Source organism: Triticum dicoccoides, chromosome 2B (assembly GCF_002162155.2).
Source record: "Triticum dicoccoides isolate Atlit2015 ecotype Zavitan chromosome 2B, WEW_v2.0, whole genome shotgun sequence".
NCBI lineage: Eukaryota > Viridiplantae > Streptophyta > Magnoliopsida > Poales > Poaceae > Triticum > Triticum dicoccoides.
Window position 1 is genome coordinate 812578631 of NC_041383.1, and position 26007 is coordinate 812604637.

At 44.9% G+C, this 26007-nt stretch overlaps 2 protein-coding genes across 2 annotated transcripts; both read left to right on the forward strand.

The window, feature by feature from the left end:
- Window positions 1-11099: 11099 nt before the first annotated feature.
- LOC119368955 (cysteine proteinase inhibitor 8-like) lies at window positions 11100-11672 on the forward strand. The gene has a single exon (XM_037634055.1). It carries the CDS (start codon window positions 11161-11163, stop codon window positions 11545-11547), a length of 387 nt encoding a protein of 128 aa, XP_037489952.1. The 5' UTR covers window positions 11100-11160; the 3' UTR covers window positions 11548-11672.
- Window positions 11673-21915: 10243 nt separating this feature from the next.
- Window positions 21916-22477, forward strand: LOC119368956 (cysteine proteinase inhibitor 8-like). Its single transcript, XM_037634056.1, has one exon. It carries the CDS (start codon window positions 21984-21986, stop codon window positions 22368-22370), a length of 387 nt encoding a protein of 128 aa, XP_037489953.1. The 5' UTR covers window positions 21916-21983; the 3' UTR covers window positions 22371-22477.
- Window positions 22478-26007: the final 3530 nt, after the last annotated feature.

Genomic DNA, 26007 nt, shown 5'->3' on the forward strand with positions numbered 1-26007 from the left:
CTGCTAGGAGGTAATTGAGTCAACCATGCCCTGGCAGAACCTTCCAGCATGAGGGGCAAATGCTTCATGGCCACCTCGTCGTTCCCACCACCAATCTGAACTGCCACTCGGTAGTCTTCAAGCCAAGTTTCAGGCTTAGACTCACCAGTGAACTTGCTGACTCCTGTTGCCAACCTGAAATTGGGAGGGATAACTGCGGCTCTGATAGCTCTGCTGAAACATTCAGGACCAGAAACATGCACTCGACTGCTTATGGGTGCATCTCTGTCGAGTCCGCCTCGATGGGCTCTGTTCCGGTCGACCAAGCCTTGCACGATAATGGATCGCGCGTCGAAGCCTGGTTCTCTGGGGTCGACTGGAACCCTTCGCCCTGTACTGTACTGACGCCTGTCATCTTGCGCCGAGGAGCATAAGACCCACCCCTCGGAGGGGAATGGGGCACTCGACGTCTATCATCTCGGTCACCATATTGGCCCCGCCAATTCTCGTGCTGCTCACGCCGCGGAGGCGATCTGGGGCTGTGAGCCGACTGAACTGTATTCGCAGTGACGGATCGACTGTGAATCCTGTTGCGCGACTGTGACACGGCTGAATTCTGATCTCTTGCTGCCCGGAGCAGATCCCTGATCTGCAGCAAACCTCTGCCAGCTTCCGACTGCGAAGGCTGGATGGACTCGGCTATACGGGCCGCGGCTGCTAAATTCTGGATTGGAGTTCGATATACCTGAGTCGGCGGGAAGAGTTGACGTCGATTGGTGTCGGGAACTCGTTGCCGCGCGCGCTCGTCGAGTGCTCGCTAAAGATTCTCCAGTCGAGTGCGTTCGGCCAAATTGGCCAGACGTGCCTCCTCCAAGGCACGAGCCTCGGGGGTTTCTCCTGCGATGGGAGTACGCAGGGGATCCTCGTTCCTGCGGCGAAGTTCCTCTCTTTGCAGAGAGTCGAGTGGCTCGAGCTGGTACTCTTCGTAGCCTCATGCAGGGTCGCCGCCGTCACCTGCTCCACCATCACGGGCGAAGCCAGGGGGACTGTGGGGCCCGTCGACCATCAAGATTTCCGCCGCTGGATCACTGCTACCGCACTCGGATGCAGTCTCTACGGAGCCAGTCGACAGATCGAACAAGCCGTAGAGAGATTCGTCGGGCTCGATTGCCGCAACTTGGGTGGTGGCCGATTGACGAGCCACCGCGTGCCTCACCCATCGCTGAAGCCTCGACCGGCCCGAGCGCTTGCGCTGGCGGGAGACTGGGAGGGTGGACGATGGAGGAGCCGACCGATACTGGGTCGACGGTTGCCGCAGCAGAACGCCGCGGACACATGCACGAAAATGCGTCGCACCGCGGACGGGGAGCGCATCTACGTCGAGTGGAGCCTCCTGGAGCCACGCGGAGTCGTCGGCGATGAAGGTGAGAGTGCCGAGACGGATCTCTTGACCCCCGACCAAAACTCCAGCAGACACCATGATGAAAGTACTCGGAAGAATCGCAACTTCTCCACAAAATCGCTAAAACACCTGCCCCACGGTGGGCGCCAACTGTCGTGGTTCTAAGCCTGACAGTAGAGTGGGGGGTAGGTATGGAGAGGCAAGGTCCTAGCTATGGAGAGGTTGTAAACACAAGGGATGTACGAGTTCAGGCCCTTCTCGGAAGAAGTAATAGCCCTACGTCTCGGAGCCCGGAGGCGGTCGAGTGGATTATGAGTATATGAGTTACAAGGTGCCGAACCCTTCTGCCTGTGGAGGGGGGTGGCTTATATAGAGTGCGCCAGGACCCCAGCCAGCCCACGTAGGAGAGGGTTTAAGGTGAGTTAAGTCTGGGGCGTTACTGGTAACGCCCCACATAAAGTGCCTTTACTATCATAAAGTCTACTTGATTACAGGCCGTCGCAGTGCAGAGTGCCTCTTGACCTTCTGGTGGTCGAGTGAGTCTTCGTGGTCGAGTCCTTCAAGACAGTCGAGTGTGTCCCTCGTTGGTCGACTGGAAGGCGACTTCTTCTAAGGGTGTCCTTGGGTAAGGTACTTAGATCAGGTCCATGACCCTACCCTAGGTACATAACCCCATCACCGGCCGCCGCCCATCCCTCTCCCGCCCGCAGCGCTCGCCACGCCCACTCGCAGCGCTCCTTCGCATCGCACACCCGCCTGCAGCGCTTCTCCCGCTCGCTCGTCGTCCGCATCCAGGAGCCATGGCTCATGAAGACACATGCACGGGTGCACGTTCTGGACAAGGAGGTGTTACACGGGCTGGAGTGCATCATCGCTCGTCCGCGTCTTCTCAATTTTGCTCATCGCGTGTCTCGGCGGATCATCCGATGCACGTCTCCGTAAGATCAAGTGAAGATTAACGTCAAGTTTACATGCCTTTGCCGGGAGGCCCGTCCGCCGCTGCCTCTGCCGTCCCGCCGCCGGAGCCCTACGGCTCCGCCGCCGGTGCTCATTTCAGCTTTTTTTTTCTCTCTTCGCCTAGGCATAGCTTTGGCCTTATATGACTTCGCTTTTTTTTTTGCCGGCGTATTTTGCGTGTGTGTGTGCCTGTTGGCTATGTGCATCCTTATTTTGTAGAGGCCGGGTATATGCTCATCATAGTTGTATCCCCTTGATGCTACATTATAAGTGAATAAAAACGCCCTTTATCGAACAAATGTGTTTTTTTAGGATAATGAGGCAAATTGTATGCAAAGATTCTTTCTGAGGGGGTTGAGGCAAATTGTTTGCACTTTTTTTTACATTACGAGAAACCAATTGTTTGCACAGATACTAGTTGCGATCTAGGAGTAACTAACGGAGGCCAACTGCATATACCGCCGGGCTGGGCTCCGACTCTCCATCGAACCGCTTTAAAATTCCTGTCGCGATCGACACGATCCATCGCGAAAGAGCAGATCGCTCTTTTCTTAAAAAAGAAAAAAAAGCAGATCGCTCTATGTCGACGTCCTCGGCGGCGAATCACTTGCGCTCTCCGGCTGTAGCGGCTGCCTCCGCCACCGTCCCCGACGAGGCGTCTCCATCTCCATGGACTTCCCTCCACGCGGATCTGGTTCGCCTGGTCGGCTGGCGAGTGCTGTCGGGAGATCTGCTAGACTATGTCCGCTTCCGCACAGTCTGCACACACTGGCGGTCTAGCACCGTCCGTCCTCGCGGCCGTGGAATCGTCGATCCGCGTTTTCACCCACGCCGATGGATGGTGCTGTCCGAGGGACATGGATTAGAGTTTGACCCCAACGAGGCGTCGTCCCTCCACGCGGATCTGGTTCGCCTGGTCGGCTGTCGAGTGCTGGCTGGAGATCTGCTCGACTACGTCCGCTTCCGTGCAGTCTGCACACACTGGCGGTTCAGCACCGTCTGTCCTCACGGCCGTGGAATCGTCGACCCGCGTTTTCACCCGCGTCGATGGATGGTGCTGCCCGAGGGACATGGATTACACCCCGACGATAAGGGCAAGAGACGCCTATTCAGCCTCTCCACCGGAGTTTCCGTTTGCCCTCGACTTCCACACGACTGTCGCATCCTCGACTCGGTCGACGGGATCCTCCTACTGCAGCGGCAGCAGCGACAACACGATCAAGGTAGCATCTGTCTTTTCAACCCCCTCACCGGCGACCTTATGGAGCTCCCGCCGCTCGGGTCCATCGTGTCAAACTCGAAACTCCACTTGAGTTCCCATGAGATAACTACTCATGTGGTACCTGGCGGCGTGGTCACCTCCTTGACGGCGAGCTCGGATGGAGCCGCTGCAGTGATGATCTGGCTTGTAGAATTATCACGCGTCATCTTTGCTACCACCAAGGACAAGCAATGGAGCCAGTCGACCCGGAGGTTCTTTTGGACCAGGAGGCCTGTATCATTTCAAGGAAAATTATACATCTTATCTTATGACCTACCTAGTCATGCACATCAGGTTCTCCAGATGGGCCCGCCCATGCATGAGCATGGGACAACCTCGGGGTTAGGTTCACCTTTCTTACCGCCATCAAAGTTGATTGCCACATGTCCAACGATGAAAATCTCCGATGGCATTGGCCTAGCAGAATGTGACTCGGAGATTTTGGTCATAGCCTACAAAGATCCTACACACACGCATATGGTGGTTTATAGAGTAACTGATCTTATCCTCGGCAAGGTTATCCCGGTGACAAACATCGGAGGCAAATCTGTCTTTTTTGATACCGAAACAAGTATGCAAACTGCAAATAATGGGGTGATTCCTACGATCACGAGCGACACCATTGTGCTTCGCCGGCATCACGAGAGATGTCACCTTTGGCAGTACCACCTTGATAGCGGCATGTGGTCGCCAACAACACACCCCATGAGCCATTGTGGCCTCATTTGCCATATATACGACTGTTGTGGTTGTACACTGCGCGCCCATGCCGGCTGGTGAGCTCTAGATGTGAATTGATACTACCAAACATGTACAATTATTTTCTGATTTGGATGTGCTAACTTGTTTTTCGGTTTATGCATGTACTCAGGACTGTCAGGGGTATTATGACCAAATGATCGAAGCAGCTGTAGCAAGAGAGGAGGCTCAACCTGGATTGAAAGTGAAGAAGTGGTCGTCACTACTCTTAATACTCTTAATAGTAGTGATGACTTCTCTTCGAAAGCCTTCTCAAAATGAAATTCTATGGCAACAGCGTTGTTTACCTATCCGACGCTTTCTTTTCTTTTTATCGGCCTCTAGCTACTGGGGATGATTCTTATGGATGCTTGGGGCCAGTTCTTTCGGACAGTGGCTTTTGCATAAGCTGCCATGAGAATAAGCCTCATATAAGCTGTTCTGGAAATAAGTCCATGAGAATAAGCCATCTTTTCTCTGTGCTTATTTGCTATGTTCTGTGATGAAAAGTGTCCCTAAACTGTACATGTATGACCTGACCTATATTTTGCAATTTACGTTGTGTTTATAGTAGCAGCAACTTGGACAACTTCATTCATATTCTGTTTCATTTTTAGCAAAGGTATTCTTACTGCCAACTTGCAAAACGGCTAGCAGGACCAAATCAAACAACAATCAAACTGCTAGTGCTCGTATACAAATTTCTGAATGCCTTCAGTAACAATTGCTCTTTTTACAGTAAGTATTGGACCTGACCAAGAACTAGCCCTTGCAGTAGTTTTCTATATTTCTGAATCCTGAAGAGATGTCAACCAAAACCAGCTACATCTCTATGTCTAGGTCATCAAGAAAAGTACTGTGCCTTGGTCATCAAGGTCATACATCTGGATCTATTTTGGTTTTACTATACACTGTTAAGAAAAGTACTCGGCCTTGAAAAGCATCACGTTCTGGCCCCACAAAAAAAAATTCAGAGGAAAGAAAGGAATTTATCGATGATGGCTAGAAAGAAAGCAAGGGACCCACCCAGCCACCTAGCTCGACCCACTGGCACCCATCACCGATGCACGACAAGTAGGACTTGGACTATTGTGTTTGCTCGGTAGCGAAGCACGGGCATTGTGAATTTTATCGCTCCTATATGTGAAACTTTGAATTTGTTTAGTTATAGCAGTTGAGGCAGAGGAAGAGTATGATAAAGAGATGCAGAAAAAAGGGATTGATTAAATGTCCACATAGTATGTAATCTATTACTCCCTCCGATCCAAAATAAGTGTTGTGGTTTTTGTTCAAATGTTAACTAAAACCACGACACTTACTTTTGACTGGAGGGAGTATGTTTTTACGCCCACTTGTTTGTTTCTTTTCTTTAAATCCTTCTTGTCTATAAGAGAACTAACTAGATGCTTCATTTGGATTTGTGTATAATTGGGTAAGGGGTATATGATATACTGTTTCTCCCGTTGCAATGCATGCGCATATTTGCTAGTATTTTAACATGAAAGAAAACTAGCGGCTCTGTTACAACATATAAAAATTTAAATAGTTCTATGAGACAGCGGGAACACACACAAAGACATGCATAACCGGTCAAACATTAGGAATCATATGCTTGTACGCGGTGTCAAAAGACATCATGTGTCGAAACTGCAGGACAAACCGAAGGAGGTATATACAGAAGACCCAAGTAATCTCATTGACAGCAATCTCTGTTGTACACATTAACAACAATCTCTGTTGTACCCAAGTAATCTGTCTAGGACGATGAATCTGCTCTAGAAACTTAGGTGTACCAACTTGCTCGCACGGAAGTCACCACAATGACAACAATCGTAGATATGATAAACAAGGCCACAGGTGCAATCATGGTAATCATCAGCACACCCCATGGCTGGTCCTTGGGACCATTCGCCGCTAGAGAGGTCATAGTACAAAGGAGAGTTATCCTTGAGACGCCGACGGCGTACAATGGTGTCGCCCATAGCAGTAGGTATGGCCTTGTAACTCACAGCAATAGTCTCCCTCACATAAACAGAGATATCATCGCCGTCGATGCAAATTCCATGGTCAATAGTAGTGAAGAGAGTATTACCTCCAATGCTTGTTGCCGGGACAACCTTGCCCATGATAAGATCGGCTACTTTGTAGATGAGCAAGCGGCCCTTGAAAAGTGGGTTAGCATCGTGACCAATCACTAGGATCTCCGAGACACAATCTTCCATGTAGAACATGCCAGAAATTTTGTCAGTGGGACACGTGGCAATCAACTTTGGTGGCAACAAATAAGATGAGTTGCCGTCATGATCAAGGCGGGGTGGGTCGATCTGGAGAATATGTTGTTCACGGCGATATGTGGTTGGAGAATCCAACACAAATAATTTCCCTTGGGATGATATTATCTCCGAGTACCATCCGATATTCCAAGTCGAGACACTCCACTGCTGGTCCTTAGTAGTAGCAAAGAATACACGTGATATATTGTAAAGCTTGATCATGACTGTGACGACTCCATCAATACTGACGCTAATGGAAGTGACACTACGGAAATCAACCCGTCTTGTGCCATCGGACATATCCAAGTTGGCTCTTACAAGGGACATGAGCGGTGGTAGCTCCGCAAAGTCGCCGGTGAAAGGGTGGAGGACCCGGATTGCGGAGGTGTCTTGGCTTTTCCGTTGCAAGAGGAGGAGGCCATCGGCCGAGTCAAGGACATAGCTATCGCTTAAGAACGGGAGCCAGGCGCGGACGAAAACTCCTGTGGAGAGATTGAAGAAACGCTTCTTGCCGTCGGCAGGGTGAAGGCCGTGACCCTCAGGCAGCAGGAACCACCTCTTGGGGTGGAAGCGTGGGTCGACGATGCCGTGCCCCCGCGGCGCGACGGTGCTGGACCGCCAATGGGCGCACACGGCACGAAACCGGACATAGTCCAGTATATCTCCTGCCAGCACCTGCCAGCCGAGTAGACGAACCAAATCTGCATGCAGAGACGACCATGATGGATAGATTTCGTCTTGGGAGCTGGCGGCAGCATCAGCGATGGCTGATGCGCCGTCGCGGTTCGCCCGTGATGATGACATGACATGGGTGGATCGATTGCAGACGGCGTATCTTCTCTCTTCTCTCGAACAGTAGAAGATCGATCGCAGACGAAGTATGTTCTCTCTTCTATGGGAAAGTAGAAGATCGATCTGGTCTTTCTACCCTAGCTAGCTCTACGTGCCGAGGGATAGCTTCTTTTTTTTTCCTTTGAGAAGAACGTACCGAGGGAAGGGACAGCTGAGACGCAGACTGCGTACGACTCCGCTACGAGGAGATCAAACCGATCGGAACTCGACTCGATTGGCAAAGATTACTGGGCCGGGTCGTAATTGGCGGCAGAATTGGACCTTGGATGCTATTACCCCTCTCGTGGATACAAATGCAAAGCCCAGCTAGCTGGACTTTTAATCCTAAAAAGGGGGAAATCTTATCTGGCTGCCGTCAGATTTTTTAGGTGTTCCCAGCGACCGACCTATTAGCCGTTGGATCAAAAACACATATCTTAAACCACCTGTGAGGGACACGCCATCTTGTCCGAGTCGTTCGCTGGACTGGAAATGCTAGCGAACGACAACACTACATCCCACCCCCTCTCGGCTATCTTTCTTAGTTTCTCTCCCATAGGATGTGTGTGTGATACCGCCGCTGTCTCCATCGAGTTTCTCGGTGAGCGGACCTCGACGGGATCTGCCATGTTGCCAGCGGAGAGGAGTGGAGGAGGTTGCCAGTGGCGGAGGTAGCGCCGCCCCATGTACCAGCCTGTCGTGAGGTGCGCGTCGGGAGGAGCAGGTGCGTCACGGGCCCATCGTCGTCGCCGCGTGGACCGCGTTTCACCTCGGGCACGTGATTCAGGGGAGGATATCTCGCGGGTGGCGTCGGGGGGCTCGGGAGGCCATCCATGGGATGGGAGGGTCGGCGGCGTTCGACACCGACGCACGCGTGCCCCGTCTTCGGCCTGCCGTCGCCCGTCTGTGAGGCCCTCTTCTCCCGGTTGTCGCAATCACAATACATTAAGAGTGTTGCGTGCAGGGCGAATAATCCCCGAGTGGAGCTAATCCACACAAGGCAGGATGGGCCAACAATAAAACTGCCTATATAAATTCGGGAATTATTCAAATCATCCGACGAGACTGCCGGGAGCAGTCTCCTCATTTGTTCCTCCCGAGCCCCCACTCCCAAGCTGATGCCTCCCACGCTGCTCCGACCGCGATCAATGAGGCCCGCCGAAGGCAAGCATATCAACGAGGCCATCGGCAAGCACACCAACATGGTTGCCCTCGAGGAGCACCGTCGTCCATAGGTGTCGCCTTCTCGAGCTTTAGCCGCGATTGGGGCTAGAAGGCGGCGGGATCCGAAGGAGGAAGACGAGGAGTGTGGCTACCAGCGCGCTAGGCTGAGAGATAAGGTGGGCCAGGGTGATGTGCGAGACTGTACAATGGGGGCTTGATCACATGGCTCGCAACCGACATACCAAAGTTTCGGCGGGCGCACTGGCGTGAAACGTTTTCCAACTTTTAAGCACTGTATGCATATCCTCCACCCTTTCACCAACGACTTTGTGGAGCTACCGCCGCTCATGTCCCTGGTAAGGGCCAACTTGGATATGTCAAATGGCAGGAGCTATGTTGCTTTCACTGGTGTCACCTCCATGAGCATGAGTATTGATGGAGTCGTCACCGTCATGATCAAGCTTTATAATATACCACGAGTATTCTTTGCTACTACCAAGGACCAGCAATGGAGTGTCTCGACTTGGAGCCTCCAAGGCTACTCTCATACAATATCATCCCAAGGAAAATTATTTGCGTTGGATTCTCCCACCACATATGGTGGCAAACAACATATTCTGCAGATCGATCCACCCCGCCTTGATCATCACACAATGTCATCTTATTTGTTGCCGCCAAGGTTGATTGCCACCTGTCCCAATGACAGAATCAGAGGCCGGTTCAGCATGGAAGAATGCATCTCGGAGATCCTACTGATTGGTCACGACGCTAACCCACTTTTAGAGGGGCGCATGCTCGTCTACAAAGTAGCCGATCTTATCATGGGCAAGGTTGTCCCAGTAACAAGCATCGGAGGTAATACTCTCTTCACTACTATTGACCATGGAATTTGCATCGAGGACGATGATGTCTCTGTCTCTGTGAGGGAGACTATTGCCGTGAGTTACAAGGCCATACCTACTGCCGTGGGCGAACCATTGTACGTCGTCGGCGTCTCAAGGATAATTCTCCTTCGTACTACGACTTCTCTAGTGGCGAAAGGTTCCTAACACTTTCCGTGGGGTGTGCTGATGGTTGCTATGATTGCACATGTGGCCTTGTTTATCATATATACGATTGTTGTGATTGTGGTGACTTGCGTACGTGCAAGTTGGTACACCTAAGTTTCTAGAGAAGATTCATCTTAGACGGATGGAATGTTTAAAACAGAGATAGCTGTTATGAGATTACTTGGGTATTTTTATATATCTCCTTCGGTTCGGGCTGAAATTTCGGCATATATATGATGTGTTTTGACACCGCGTAGAAGCGGATGATTCCTAATCTTTAACATGTTATGCATGTCTCTGTGTGTGTTACCGCTGCCTCATAGAATTATTAATTTTAGCAATATGTGTATATGTTGTAACAGATCCGCTACTTTTCTTTCATGTTAAAATAGTAGCAAACACGTATGATATATCTTATACCCCTAAACCAATTATACACACAACCAAATGAAGCATCTAGTTAGTTCTCTTCTAGGCATGAAGGTTAATAATTAGAAAAGAAACCCGTCGTTAATTATTTAAAAAATACAAGGTCAGTGACTCAAATTTGTCATGAACCATACACTAAAATTACCATGGTGAATTACTTAAATTTGCAAAGATACATGCACTAAAATTTGCCATGGTTCATACCAAAAATATTTTCCTTGGTCAAATACTAAAATTTCATGGTAAAACTACTAAAATTTCCATGATCTATAAACTAAAGTTGCCATGATTTTTAAACTAAAATTTCCATGATGAATTACTAAAAATTGCCATAATCCATGAATTAATTTCACCGTGGTTAATTACTAAAAATTCCCACGATCCATTCATAAAATTTGCTGTGAAAATTAGTTGATATAAAATGGCAGCTTTAAAATCTAGAAGAAGAAAAATAGATGAAACATATCATGGCAACTTTAGTGTAAACACTATGACAATTTCAATGTAAATATCATGGCAACTTTTGGCACAAAAAAATCGTCAAAACATAGAAATATGGGATTTAGTTTTGAATATCTCGTCGAGGCAGATTTAACGATGAAAATAGATTTTTAATCAAATTTATTATTTGGGAGATAATACATTTTGAAGTCTAAAAAAAAATCTGCTGATGTTATCCATTTGATGTTCACCAAGCACGTGTTAACAAACTCGTCATCGGTTATTGCTACCGAAGTTATTAGTCGGTAAAAAAACAGTTATGACGATACCCGGCTATGAAATACAACCATCTAGAAAACATGTATTTAGACGTTTCTAAGTTTAAGTAGGTCAAATTCTTTGGATATGGATCCAATTGATTAAATTTTAAATAAAGTTTGGCCCTAATAAAAGGTTGTCATAAATGTCATTGTAAATGCCTACTTGGATAAGCATCCTATTAATGGCTGCCCCTTATAACAATGTCTATTTAAGCACACCTATCTCACTTGTTTTGGATCGACTCACATCACCAACTCACCAAAGTCCCACAAAACTATCTCAAGATATAGAACCCCATTAGACAATCCAATAGCCATGAGGACATCTAGCTTCCTCCTCCTCATCATTGTTGCGTTCCTCAGTGCCATTGGCTCACCCGCCACAGGCTGTGGGGAACGGATGGGTAACCAATTGTGGAACACAACAATAGAGAATGGATGGAAACCAATTGGAAACATCAATGACCAACACATCCAAGAGCTCATACATTGGGCGGTGTTGGAGTTCGGCAAGCACGTGAACTGCGTGCTCAAGTTCAACAAGGTGGTGAGTGGCAGGCAACAACTTGTTTCTGGAATGAACTACAAACTCATCATCGACGCATCAGACATTGGCGGGAAAGATGACAAGTACAAGGCAGAGGTGTACGAGCAGGAGTGGGCTCACAAACGCCAGCTCCTCTCATTCGCCAAGGTGAAATAGGCGGGTAGCAATAACTTCGGTAGTAATAATTGTGATGTTGCAGATTTGTTAACTGTTTTTTTATCGACTAATAATGTATCCTCTTGCGTTGCCATGCTTGTAACATATCAAATAGCATTCATCTACAACTTGACAATGATAAGAGCAGAAAATCGAACAACTAAATATAACTTGCAATTGCAGAGATCTATAACTGCAATACAATGCAATACCAAAGAGTCATGAAATAAAAACACGGTATTAGCACTAGATCGATCATTCTGCTATAACCAGTGGGATGGTTTCCAGGACACCATTCAACTTTTCCAAGGATAAGTACATCTCTATGACACGGAAATGAAGAAAAAAATAATACATCTATCAATCTATATACATCTAGTATAAGTTAATTCCGCCCAATGATACCTCCAATCTCCAACCACCGTCACGGTACTGGCGAAATTTTAGAGGTGATGATGCGGAGTGGACTTAATGTGATGGTGATGGAGGAGAGTAATTAGAGGTTATCAGTTAGTGTTTAGGCTTAGTGTTAGAGGGCTGTGTGTTATGCTGGGTGACACTAGGGTTGGGTGCATTAGAGGGATGTCTTTCTCGGATGGTAGTAGTCACTGGCCTCAAGAAAGAAATGTTTGGTGGCTGGAGGAGAAAAATACATATGTGCCATTGGAAATCAGGCTATGGATCTTAATCGACTATGTTATTATAAATTTCCTAGCGAGCAATGAGTAGGTAGTTAGTTAATATGCAAAACCATATAATTTAGAAGTACAGACCTCGGTCGAGAAGGAGAGCCACTTTTGCGTCAACAAGTACATGGGTGAGTAAAGATCCAACTATTCAATTTCTGCTTAAGAAATGAGAAAACAAACGTCTACACGGGAAAATCCATAGCCTTCCCCTTGAACAAAGAGGAGAACATACCATAAAAATCTTCTCCTATGTCGTGGTTGTCGTCGTCTTCCCCGGATAAGCCCGCATGGGGTGAGCTCAGGCTAGAGAAGTTGGACGTTGCGGCGTAGGAACATGTGCGCCACCTCAACTAGGGTAATCCTGCGGTCCCGGAGGAAGGACAACCTCTTCATAATCCTGCCCAACTCATTGGAATCCGACCAGATAGCATTCTACTAATTATTAGGAAATAGGGGGAGTTCTGTGGTTGGAAGAAAGCATATCTCACCGTAAAGATGATCAGTAGAAATATCTCTGTATGTGTAGCATTTTAGAGAAACACTTCCGAGTGTGGTGATGTTTTTGACCAAGGATACAATAAATCAGTAGCAATATCCATGTAGGTGTAACATTTTTTTAGAGAAACTCCCCCGACCATGGCACTGTTTTTGACCAACGAGATAGGAGATCGTTAGCAATATCCATGTAGGTTAGCATTTTTATAGAAACACTCCAAACCATGGCGATGTTTTTGAGAAACAAGATGAGAGCCGCTAGCACGAGCGTCGCTAGTGCGTGTGATCGCGCATGCAGGTTGCGAGCCAGCCAACGTGCCAAGCTAGTTCATGTGTAGACGTGCTTCTAGGAACTACTTTATAGTGACAACATTGTGTAGTACTAGTAGTAGTGTAGGGATAGAACTGTGTAGAACTACTATGTACATAGGGGGAGGACTGAGTAGGAGTTACTATGTGCATATATGCAGACGGTAGCTTATAATGTGAGGTCGTTGTCTGGAAGAAGGCTCGACTGAAATGAGCAACTGACCCAAAATAGTTTTTCAGTCCACTGACTTGTAGTCGCTTCCTCATTTCTGCACAACATTGTTATGTTTGGCAATGATACGTCTCCAATATATCTATAATTTTTGATTGTTCCATGCTATTATATTATCTGTTTTGTATGTTTTGTATGCATTAGTATGCTATTTTATATTATTTTGGGACTAACCTATTAACCTAGGGCCCGGTGCCGGGTTCTGTTTTTTCCTTATTTTTGAGTTTAACAGAAAAGGAATATCGAACAGAGTCCAAACGAAATGAAACTTTACGATGATTTTTCTTGGACCAGAAGACACCCAGGGGACTTTGAGTGCAAGTCAGAAGAGCCATGAGGCGGATGCAAGGGTGGAGGGCGCACCCTAGGGCGGTGGGCACGCCCCCTACCTTGTGGGCCCCTTGTGACTTCACCGACCTACTTCTTTGTCCTATAAATTCACAAATATTCCGAAACCCTCATAAGCATCCACGAAAACACTTTTCCACTGCCGCAACCTTTTGTTCCCGTGAGATCCCATCTTGGGGCCTTTTTTGGCATCCTGCCGGAGGGGGATTCGATCACGAAGGGCATCTACATCAACTCTATTGCCCTTCCGATAAAGCGTGACTAGTTTACCAGAGACCTACAGGTCCATAGCTAGTAACTAGATGGCTTCTTCTCTCTCTTTGATTCTCAATACCATGTTCTCCTCGATGTTCTTGGAGATCTATCCAATGCAATCTTCTTTTGCGGTGTGTTTGTCGAGATCCGATGAATTGTGGATTTATGATCAACTTATCTATGAATATTATTTGAATCTTCTCTGAATTCTTATATGCATGATTAGATATCCTTGTAGTTCTCTTCGAATTATCGGTTTGGTTTGGCCAACTGGATTGGTTTTTCTTGCAATGGGGGGAAGTGCTTGGCTTTGGGTTCAATCTTGCGGTGTCCTCACCTAGTGAAAAAGTAGGGGTAGCGAGGCACGTATTTTATTGTTGCCTTCGAGGATAAAATATGGGGTTTACATCATATTGCTTGAGTTTATTCCTCTACATCATGTCATCTTACTTAATGCGTTATTCTGTTCTTTATGAAGTTAATACTCTAGATGTAGGCAGGAGTCGGTCGATGTGGGGAGTAATAGTAGTATATGCAGACAGGAGTCGGTCTACTTGATACAGACGTGATGCCTATATCACATAATCATTGCCTTGGATATCGTCATAACATTGAGCTTTTCTATCAATTGCTCGACAGTAATTTGTTCACCCACCGTATTATTTGCCTTCATGAGAGAAGCCTCTAGTGAAACCTATGGCCCCTGGATCTATTTCCATCATATTAGTTTCCGATCTACTATTTTGCAATCTTTTACTTTCAGATCTATAAATGAAAAACGCAAAAATATTTTATATTTTGTTTAGTTTTATTTATCTATGTCTATTAGATCTCACTTTTGCAAGTGACCGTGAAGGGATTGACTACCCCTTTATCACGTTGGGTGCAAGTTTTTGGTTGTTCTGTAGGTATTGGCGATTTGCGCGTTCTTCTCCTACTGGATTGATACCTTGGTTATTAACTGAGGGAAATAATTATCTCTACTTTGCTGCATCACCCTTTCCTCTTTAAGGGAAAAACCAATGGAAGATCAAGAAGTAGCAGGAAGAATTTCTGGCGCCGTTGCCGGGGAGATCTACGCCAAGTCAAGATCTACATCAAGCCTACCAAGTACCAATAATAAACTCTCATCTCTTGCATTACAGTATTCGCCATTCGCCTCTCGTTTTCCTCTCCCCCACTTCAAAAACGTTTTCAGAAAACACAAAAAGATTTGCCTTTTTATTCACCCTTCTTCCGTTTGTCCTTTTCATTTATTTTCGGTTCATTCGTTTGCTAGACAGAATTGTGTTGCCATCATGTCTGAATCTGGGGAGGTTATCGTTAAAAAGATCATAGTAATAATGAGGAAAACTTGGATAATTTTGCTAATACTGATCCTCATGAAGAATCTACTATCTTGCACACTAAAAAGCTTCGCATAGGTAGCAGCAATATTATTGGAAAAGGGGTTATTCAAGATTTATTTACTTGTGCCGGTGAACTACCCATGTTAGGTGGATCTATTCTCCATAAAACTAATAGTCTCGTGGACGCTATATCTTTGCTTGTAATTGAACTTGAAAGACAATTTGTTCAAATGCATCCGTGCATAAAAGGATTTTTCTAGAGTTCTCTAATATTGAGCATTCTTCTGTTAAACACGCCGCTACCATATTTCGAGCTCATGAGTTTATATTCATTATGAAGGAAGCTAGTGAAATTTTTGCGCATTATAAAATAGATGGTAGTCGTCCTCCCATAGAGAGGATTCTCTTTAATCAACAAGAAATAATGCGTTTATGATCTCTTGATGATGTTGCTTATAACGAAAATTTAAGAAAAAGGGTCCCTACCGATGTTTTAGTTGAGAGAATTTCTGAAATTAATGATAATTTTGCTATACGAAACAACGAATTAGGTTTCTCTCTAGAAAATAAGTTCATGAATTTTTGCCAAAAGAACGCTTACAATGATGAGTTGACCATACAATACGAGGGGCAGAAGGAGGAGCCAATTCCTCTAGAACTTGATCTTAGGGATCCTTACCTATTAAATTTAGCCCTTTTGATTACTTTTGCTTACCACAAAGAAAGCTTGCTGCTGAACCAAGGGAGTATGAGATGAGCATACGTGATATGCCTTATTATTGTTATTATGGCAATATCTAGATCTATGTTTTTTGCCTAGCTAAGGGCGTTAAACAATAGCGCTTGTTGGGAGGCAACCCAATTTTATTTTTGTTCTTGCTTTCTTTGGTTCTATTTTTCAATAAATTTTTCATCTAACCTCTAGTTAGATTTGTTTTTGATTTTTAATTTAGTGTTTGTGCCAAGTAAGACCTTTGGGATGATTTGAAAGATAGTAGATTGGTTTTGCTGAAAAACGGAAACTTCTGTATCTAGTATCAGAATTGTTTCTGGTTAGCGGAGCGCGATAAATTCTTGAATTTTATACACGTTTCTGATCTACAAATTGCCCAGGTTGTCCTAATTTTCAGAATTTTTAGAGATGCAGAAGTTTTACATCAATTCACATCTTTACAGACTGTTCTGTTTTTGACAGATTCTGTTTTCTTTGTGTTGTTTGCTTATTTTGATGCATCTATGGCTAGTATCGGGGGGTATGAACCATGGAAAAGTTGGAATACAGTAGATATTACACCAATATAAAATAAGAATGAGTTCACAATAGTACCTACATGCAAGAATTGGATTTTGTTTTACTAACGGATCTAACGAGTTTTCTGTTGAGTTTGGTGTTGTGAAGTTTTCAAGTTTTGATTAAAGATTTGATGGACTATGAAATAAGGAGTGGCAAGAGCCTAAGCTTGGGGATTCCCAAGGCACCCCAAGGTAATATTCAAGGACAACCAAGAGCCTAAGCTTGGGGATGCCCCGGATGGCATCCCCTCTTTCGTCTTTATCTATCAGTAACTTTACTTGAGGCTATATTTTTATTCGCCACATGATATGTATTTTTCTTGGAGCGTTTTGTATGATATGAGTCTTTGCTTTTTATTTTGCCACAATTATCCTTACTGTACACACCTTTTGAGAGGGACACACATGAATCATGATTTATTAGAATACTCTATGTGCTTTACTTATATCTTTTGAGCTAGGCAATTTTGCTCTAGTGCTTCATTTATATCTTTTTAGAGCACAGCGGTGGCTTTATTTTATAGAAATCATTGAACTCTCTTGCTTCACTTATATTATTTTGAGAGTCTCTAAACAACGTGGTAATTTGGATAGGTTATTAATTTGGTCCTAATATGATGGGCATCCAAGGGAGATATAATAAAAACTTTAATATATAGAGCATTGAATACTATGAGAAGTTTGATTCCTTATGATTGTTTTGAGATATGAAGATGGTGATATTAGAGTCATGTTAGTGAGTAATTGTGTATTGGTAGAAATACTTGTGTTAAAGTTTGTGATTCCCGTAGCATGCATGTATGGTGAACCGTTATGTGATGAAGTCGGAGCATGGTTTATTTATTGATTGTCATCCTTTGTGTGGAGGTTGGGATCGCGCGATGGTTAACTCCTACCAACCCTTCCCCTAGGAGCATGCGTCTAATAATTTGTTTCGATAGCTAATAATTTTTTTCAATAAGTATGTGAGTTCTTTATGACTAATGTTGAGTCCATGGATTATACGCACTCTGACCCTTCCACCATTGCTAGCCACTCTAGTACCGTGCAACTTTCGCCGGTGCACTAAACCCACCATTTATCCTTCGTCAAAACAACCACCATACCTACCTATTATGGAACTTCCATAGCCATTCCGAGATATATTTCCATGCAACTTCCACCGTTCCGTCATTATGAGTTTTTACCTTGAGTTGTAAGTAAATAAAAGTGTGATGATCATCATTATTAGAACATTGTCCCATGTGAGGAAAGAATGATGGAAGCTATGATTCCCTCACAAGTTGGGATGAGTCTCCGGACTTTATGAAAAATAAAAGAGGGCAAAGAAGCCCAAATAAAATAAAAGAGGCCAAAGAAGCCCACCAAAAAAATTACTAAGAGAAAAGAGAGAAGGGACAATGTTACTATCCTTTTCCACACTTGTGCTTCAAAGTAGCACCATGATCTTCATGATAGAGAGTCTCCTATGTTGTCACTTTCATATACTGTGGGAATTTTTCATTATATAAATTGGCTTGTATATTCCAATGATGGGCTTCATCAAATTGCCCTAGGTCTTCGTGAGCAAGTGAGTCGGATGGACACCCACTTAGTTTCTTTGTGAGCTTTCATAAACTTATAGCTCTAGTGCATCCGTTGCATGGAAATCCCTACTCACTCACATTGATATCTATTGATGGGCATCTCCGTAGCCCGTTGATACGCCTAGTTTATGTGAGACTACCTTCTTTTTGTCTTCTCAACAACCACCATATTCTACCCATTGATATGCTATACCCATGGCTCACGCTCATGTATTGCATGAAAGTTAAAAAAGTTTGAGAATACTAAAGTGTGAAACAATTGCTTGACTAATACCGGGGTTGTGCATGATTTAATACTTTGTGTGATGAACATGGATCATAGCCAGACTATATGATTTTGTAGGGATAACTTTCTTTGGCCATGTTATTTTGAGAAGACATGATTGCTTTATTAGTATGCTTGACGTATTATTGTTTTTATGTCAACATTAAACTTTTGTTTTGAATCTTGTGGATCTGAACATTCATGTCACAATAAATAAAATTACATGGATAAATATGTTAGGTAGCATTCCACATCAAAAATTCTGTTTTTATCATTTACCTACTCGAGGACGAGCAGGAATTAAGCTTGGGATGCTTGATACGTCTCCAACGTATCTATAATTTTTGATTGTTCCATGCTATTATATTATCTGTTTGGATGTTTTATATGCATTAATATGTTATTTTATATTATTTTTGGGACTAACCTATTAACCTAGGGCCCAATGCTAGTTTCTATTTTTTCCTTGTTTTTGAGTTTCGCAGAAAAGGAATATCAAACGGAGTTTAAATGGAATGAAACTTTACGATGATTTTTCTTGGACCAGAAGACATCCAAGGGACTTAGAGTGCAAGTCAGAAGAGCCACGAGGCGGCGGCAAGGGTGGAGGGCGAGCCCTAGGGGGGTGGGCGCGCCCCCTGCCTTGTGGGCCCCTCGTGATTCCACAAACCTACTTCTTCGTCCTATAAATTCACAAATATTCCGAAACCCTCAGAAGCATCAACAAAAACACTTTTCCACCTCCACAACCTTCTGTTCCCATGAGATCCCATCTTTGGGTCTTTTCCGGCATCCTGTCGGAAGGGGATTTGATCATGGAGGGCATCTACATCAACTCTATTGCCCTCCCGATGAAGCATGAGTAGTTTTACACAGACCTACGGGTCCATAGCTAGTAGCTAGATGACTTCTTCTCTCTCTTTGATTCTCAATACCATATTCTCCTCGATATTCTTGGAGATATATCCGATGTAATCTTCTTTTGCGATGTGTTTGTCGAGATCCGATGAATTGTGGATTTATGATCAGCTTATCTATGAATATTATTTGAAGCTTCTCCGAATTCTTATATGCATGATATGATATCCTTGTAATTCTCTTCGAATTATTGGTTTGGTTTGGCCAACTAGATTCGTTTTTCTTGCAATGAGAGAAGTGCTTGGCTTTGGGTTCAATCTTGCAGTGTCCTCACCCGGTGACAAAGTAGGGGTAGCAAGGCACGTATTGTATTGTTGCCATCGAGGATAAAAAGATGGGGTTTACATCATATTGCTTTTATTCCTCGATATCATGTCATCTTACTTAATGCGTTACTCTGTTCTTTATGAATTTAATACTCTAGATGCAGGCAAGAGTCTGTCAATGTGTGGAGTAATAGTAGTAGATACAGGGAGGAGTCGGTCTACTTGATACGGACGTGATCCCTATATTACATAATCATTGCCTTGGATATCGTCATAACTTTGCGCTTTTCTATCAGTGCGCGACAGTAATTTGTTCACCCACCATATTATTTCCTTCATGAGAGAAGCCTCTAGTGAAACCTATGGCCCCCGCGTCTATTTTCCATAATATTAGTTTCCTATCTACTATTTTGCAATCTTTTACTTTCAGATCTCACTTTTGCAAGTGACCGTGAAGGGATTGACAACCCATTTATCGCGTTGGGTGCAAGTGTTTGATTGTTTTTGCAGGTATTGGTGATTTGCGCGCTCTTCTCCCACTGGATTGATACCTTGGTTCTTAACTGAGGAAAATACTTATCTCTACTTTGCTGCACCACCCTTTGCTCGTCAAGGGAAAAACCAACGCAAGCTCAAGAAGTAGCAGGCAATTTCCAAACATGGCAAGGAATTTGTCCCCTTAATTGATTTTGTGCAAGAGAGACTACCACTACTCCCTCAATCCCAGTACATAAGGCATCAAAGCTGGTGTTGAACTCATGCAGCGTGCGCTCCATGATATTTTGTATTTACAAGGATTGGCTCATGTTATGATTAATGGAGCGCACGCTCCCTGTGGAAAATAATTGGACTGACATTATTTCCACTCTTTCTTACATATTTGCTGCAGGCCACAAACTACTATGGTATTTTACTTTAATGCCTACTATGTTCCCAGCAGACACACCTCTAAGGTTAGTCTCCTCGTTCTATTACTACTCACATGAGCAACTAATGATTGATTCTCTTTGATCCACGTCATAAAATAGATGGTTACTACTACCTAGCTGCCACTCTTTAATTGCCATATTTTTATGAGATAATATAATTTGATGCATGCAGTATACACTTTCAAATTCCAAAAGCATGAAATAATCTAGTTACGCCATGTTTTGGTCTGATAATTTATTATTCAGTCAATGCAATCTGTCGCTGTTACTTCACGCCCTTTTTTCTGCGTGGAACAAGAGATTCAAAGTCCTTTATATATGGATTCGATATTGTTGCTGCTCTCCTATGCTATATTTATTCTTTAGCACCTACTATGATCCCGTAATTTTTTATGACTAATAATAATAGTTGTGGATGCTTGCGAGAGGGGGTAATCACAAGTGGGTTGCTTGTTCAAGTAAGAACGGCACCCTAGCACGGGCCCAAAGTTGTGAACGCGAATCAACTAAACATAATGAACATGACTAGACGAGACTTCCCATGTGTCCTTAAGAATGATTTGCTCATTACAAGAAGAACTTTTGGCTTGTATTTTGATATAAGAAGAATTGTGCCACCTTGTTGCACTCTTGTTACTATTGTTACTTGTTACTTATTACGAATTATATTTCAACAAAACTCTCTGTTATTACTACTTACGACACTTGAAGAAAATACCTTTCTAAAAACCACTTATCATTTCCTTTTGCTTCTCATTGGGTTCGACGCTCTTACTTATCGAAAGGACTATTATTGATCCCCTATACTAGTAGGCCATCACTAGCATGGTCCTAACAGGCCACGCCATAGCAAAGTATAGTCCCAAAAAAACTCAGAAAACATCAATGTCGTGCTAAAATAATTCAACGCCAACACTAAGGGTATATCGATGTCCTACCAAATTTGCCAACCCTGCCATTATTTGGAAAAAATAGTGGTGGTGCTTGTTGGATATTGCGCACCACAAACAAAAGTTGTGGCCAGCCATTTCTGTACTATTGTATTTTCATACAAAGGTTTACATACATGCTTTCTACTACCTTTTGTGAGTTTATAATGCCTATCTTCTTTATCTTAGGCCAATTCATTTAAGTTTCGACCATTTTATGGAGAAGATATTACTCAAAACTTGTTAGTGGGTGCACTAGTTACTACCTTTGTTATGAAATACAACCATCTAAAATGCATGTATAAACCTTTCTAAATTTAAGTAGGTCAAAGCCTTCGGATATGGATCCAATTGATTAACTTTTGAATAAAGTTTACCCCCGTATAAAAGGTTGTCATAAATGCCATTGTAAATGCCTACTTGGATAAGCATCCAATTAATGTTTGCCTCTTATAACAATGTCTATTTAAGCACCGCTACCTCAATTGTTTTGGATCCACTCACATCACCAATTCACCAAAGTCCCACATAACTATCTCAAGATCAAGAACCCCACTAGACAATCCAATAGCCATGAGGACATCTAGCTTCCTCCTCATCATCATTGTTGCGTTCCTCTATGCTATCGGCTCACCTGCCATAGGCTGTGGGGAACGGATGGGCAACCAATTGTGGAACACAGCAATAGAGAATGGATGGGAACCAATCGGAAACATCAACGACCAACACATCCAGGAGCTCGGCCGTTGGGCGGTGTTGGAGTTCGGCAAGCACGTGAACTGCGTGCTCAAGTTCAACAAGGTGGTAAGTGGCAGGCAGCAACTTGTTTCTGGAATGAACTACGAACTCATCATCGAGGCATCAGACATTGGCGGGAAAGAAGACAAGTACAAGGCAGAGGTGTACGAGCAGACGTGGACTCACAAACGCCAGCTCCTCTCATTCGCCAAGGTGAACTAGGCGAGTGGCAATAACTTTGGTAGTAATAATTGTGATATACCAGATTTGTTAGCTGGGTTTATTTATCGACGAATAATTTATCGTCTTGCATTGCCATGCGTGGAACATATCAAATAGCATACATCTACAACTTGACAATGATAAGAGCAGAAAATGGAAAAACTAAATATAACTTGCAATTGAGAAATCTATAACTGTAATAATGCAATACCAAAAGAGGCATGAAACAAAAATGAGGTTTTAGCACTAGATTGATCATTCCACTATAACCCGTGGGATAGTTTCCGCAAGACCATTCAACTTTTCTAAAGAAAAACACTACTCTCTGACATGGAAATGAAGAAAAAAGAATACATTTATCAATCTATATATAGATGTACTATACGTTAATTCTGCTTGATATATCTCCAATATCCAACAACTCATGGTACTGGTGAAATTTCGAAGGTGATGATGCAGAGTGGAGCTCATGTGACGGCGACAACGAGGAGTAATTAGATGTTACCAATTAGTGTTGAGGCTTGGGGTTAGAGGGTTGCGTGTTAGGCTGGGTGATACTAGGGTAGGGTGCTTTAGAGGGATGGTTTTCTCCCATGGCAGTAGTCATTGGCCTTAAGAAAGAAAGCTTGGTGGCTGGAGGAGAAAAACACATATGTACCATTCGAAATCAAACTATGGATCTGAATCGACTATATTATATATAAAAAATCTTGACGAGCAAATAGTAGGTAGTTTTTTTTTGCGGGGGGTAGGTAGTTAGTTCATCTGCAAAACCATATAATTTAGAAGTAACGGACCACGGTCCTGAAGGAGAGCCACTTATGCATCAATAAGTACATGGGTGTGTAAAGACCCAACTATTCGGTTTCTTCTTAAGAAATGACAGGTGGCTAGCCAGCCAACATGCCAAGCTAGCTCATGTGTAGACATGCTTCTAGGAACTACTTTGTAGTGACATGGTTGTGTACTATTGTAGGGATAGAACTGTGTAGTACTATGTACATAGGGGCAGGACTGAGTAGAAGTTACTATATGTGCATATATGCAGACGGTAGCTTATAATGTGAGGTCGTCATCCAGTTGCAGGCTTGACTGCAACGAGCAACTGACCCAATTTTTTTTTTCATCGACTGACATGTAGTAGCTCTCTTTCGATTAGGCACAACAATATTTTGTTTGGCAATTGCCAAATATGGTAGATAATTTGTCCCCGCAATTGATTTTGTGCAAGAAGTCAATCAATATGACAAAACCCCGTCATTTTATTCCTTAGTGACAACAATAAAATACATGTCTTGGCCCTTATTGTTACTGGGTTAGATCACCGCAAGATTGAACCCCCTACAAGGCACGTCTCCATTGATGATAAATCGATCGAACTTGGCCAACAAAGATAGTCGGAGAGAAATACAAAGATATTTAATTGTGCAATAAGGAAAACCAAATAAATTCAGTCAAAAATCTGATCATATAGTCACAATTCATCATGCATGTCCCGACAAACACACCACCGATCAAGAACGAGAACATGGTATTGAAGATCCAAAAGAGAGAGAGAACCATCTAGCTATGACTATGCACCTGTATAGGTTCTAAAGGAATTACTCACACATGGTCATGGAGACAACAAGGTTGATGAAGTGGCCTCTGGCAATGGCTTCCCCCTCCGGCTGTCCTCTGGAACAGGGCTCCAGATGAAATCTCTTCGGAACAGAGACTTGTGGCGGCGATAAAATTCTTCTGGAGGCATGATGAATGGTTTCTGTATTATTAGGGATATCTGCAGTGAAATCAGGTCAATGCGGTATCTGTGGACCTGACATGAATGAGGGGGAGGCCACCCCCTGGCCGTGCCTGCTTTCCATGTGGGCCCCTCGTGGCTCGTCTCGACTCCTCATGAAGGTTCCAGTGATTTTGTGGCCCAAAAAATCGTGTTAAATCAGCAATGTACGTATTTTAACCTCCATAGATATTGATTTTCTGTAAAACCAAGAGCAAGCAGAAAACAAGAACTGGCACTGGTCACTACATTAATAAGTTGGTGCATAATAATAATAATATAAATTGATATAAAAGGTATATAAAAATGATAATATAATAACATTAAACAATCAAAAGTTATAGATAGGTTTGAGACGTATCAGTTGCATCGTCTCCTACAAAGGCGATAATCCAAGATCTCCGACCAGCCAGTTACTCATTTAACCTGGCTGGTCTTCTAAATGGCAGCATAGATGTTCAGCATTGCCGGGTAGGCAGCCGGATTCCATGGCGTGCAGCCAGCGTCGTGGGACCTCTGGACGATCAATGCACAGTCGCCAAAACAGAGATCGTGAGCCAGCTGACGGTGAACCGCATGCCTATTAAGGCTGGAGAAAACGAAACGTTGCACATCCATGCAAGAAGGGAGACGTCGGAGATGCGTTCGATCATCGCCATCGGCAACATGCAAAGAGTGCTCAGGAGCAGAAGGTGCAAGGCAAAACGAGGGGCAGGCCAAACGCATACGTTCATCCGAGTGCGGCATAAAACCGCAAACTTATAGCAAGGCACAACCGCTTTAAGAAAAAAGACCAAGCTACTCTGGGGGCTGCACCCAGATACAGCTGGGCGCTAGCCAGCCAGCTGGGTCACCGCCGCACCCCTATTCGAATGGCCCTCTCTGACCACCCGTCTCGCGGGTGGCGAGAGGGACGCGACCCGGCAAGATGCAACGGGAACTGACAGGCGGACCCAGCCTTGATAATTGTGCGCCATGGTGACTCCGGCCGGACGACCCTCTCGAACCACATACACCAGCAGGGGCGACCTCGTGCACCCGCCTTGCACGAAGCAAAAACGTTGGTTGGCGCGCGCAAAACAGCCCCTCATAGGTAGGCCCGGCCTAACCCTCGCGCCAACGAGTGAAGTCTAAAATAAACCCTGATTTTGTAGAGGCTGATTCAAATGAACCCTCACCTTCGAATCCCTGAAGTTGATACCCTGACCTATGTGATCTCGATCTTTTCTAACCCTAGACACGTTTGGCGCACTGGGAAAAGGGATGATCCAAGTCGGGTTCATCCGCTACTTTCACTGGCAGTTTGGGTCCACAAGTCATATTCATCTCTCTTCTTCTTCCTCTATCCTCTCCTCTCACGATCCCCTTCCCCTCACGACTACCGACCCCTCTTTCCTCTCCTACGAGGCTGGCCGAGCCGAGCACTGGTTGGCGTCGACGGCCGCCGAGCCGACTCCGTCCGGCCGACGACTGGAGGCAGCGGCTGTTGGAGACCTTCAAACGGTGGGGCTGGACAGAGTGGTGGTGGCGGGCGGCGGAGTCTCGGCGGAGCGCGACGTGGACAACAGGGCTCGCGCGCGATGCGGTTGAGGCTGGGGGATCGTGGCGGCCGGCACATGGCTCGACCCCGGCAAGCACTTGGTTGAGGCTGGGGGATCGCGGCGGCCGGCACACGGCTCGACCCCGGCAAGCACTTGGTTGAGGCTGGGGGATCGCGGTGGCCGGCACACGGCTCGACCCCGGCAAGCACTTGGTTGAGGCTGGGGGATCGCGGCGGCCGGCACACGGCTCGACCCCGGCAAGCACTTGGTTGAGGCTGGGGGATCGCGGCGGCCGGCACACGGCTCGACCCCGGCA

Coding starts and splice junctions, on each gene's coding strand:
- LOC119368956 (XM_037634056.1), top strand. CDS start 21,984: ATGAGGACATCTAGCTTCCTCCTCATCATCATTGTTGCGTTCCTCTAT.
- LOC119368955 (XM_037634055.1), top strand. CDS start 11,161: ATGAGGACATCTAGCTTCCTCCTCCTCATCATTGTTGCGTTCCTCAGT.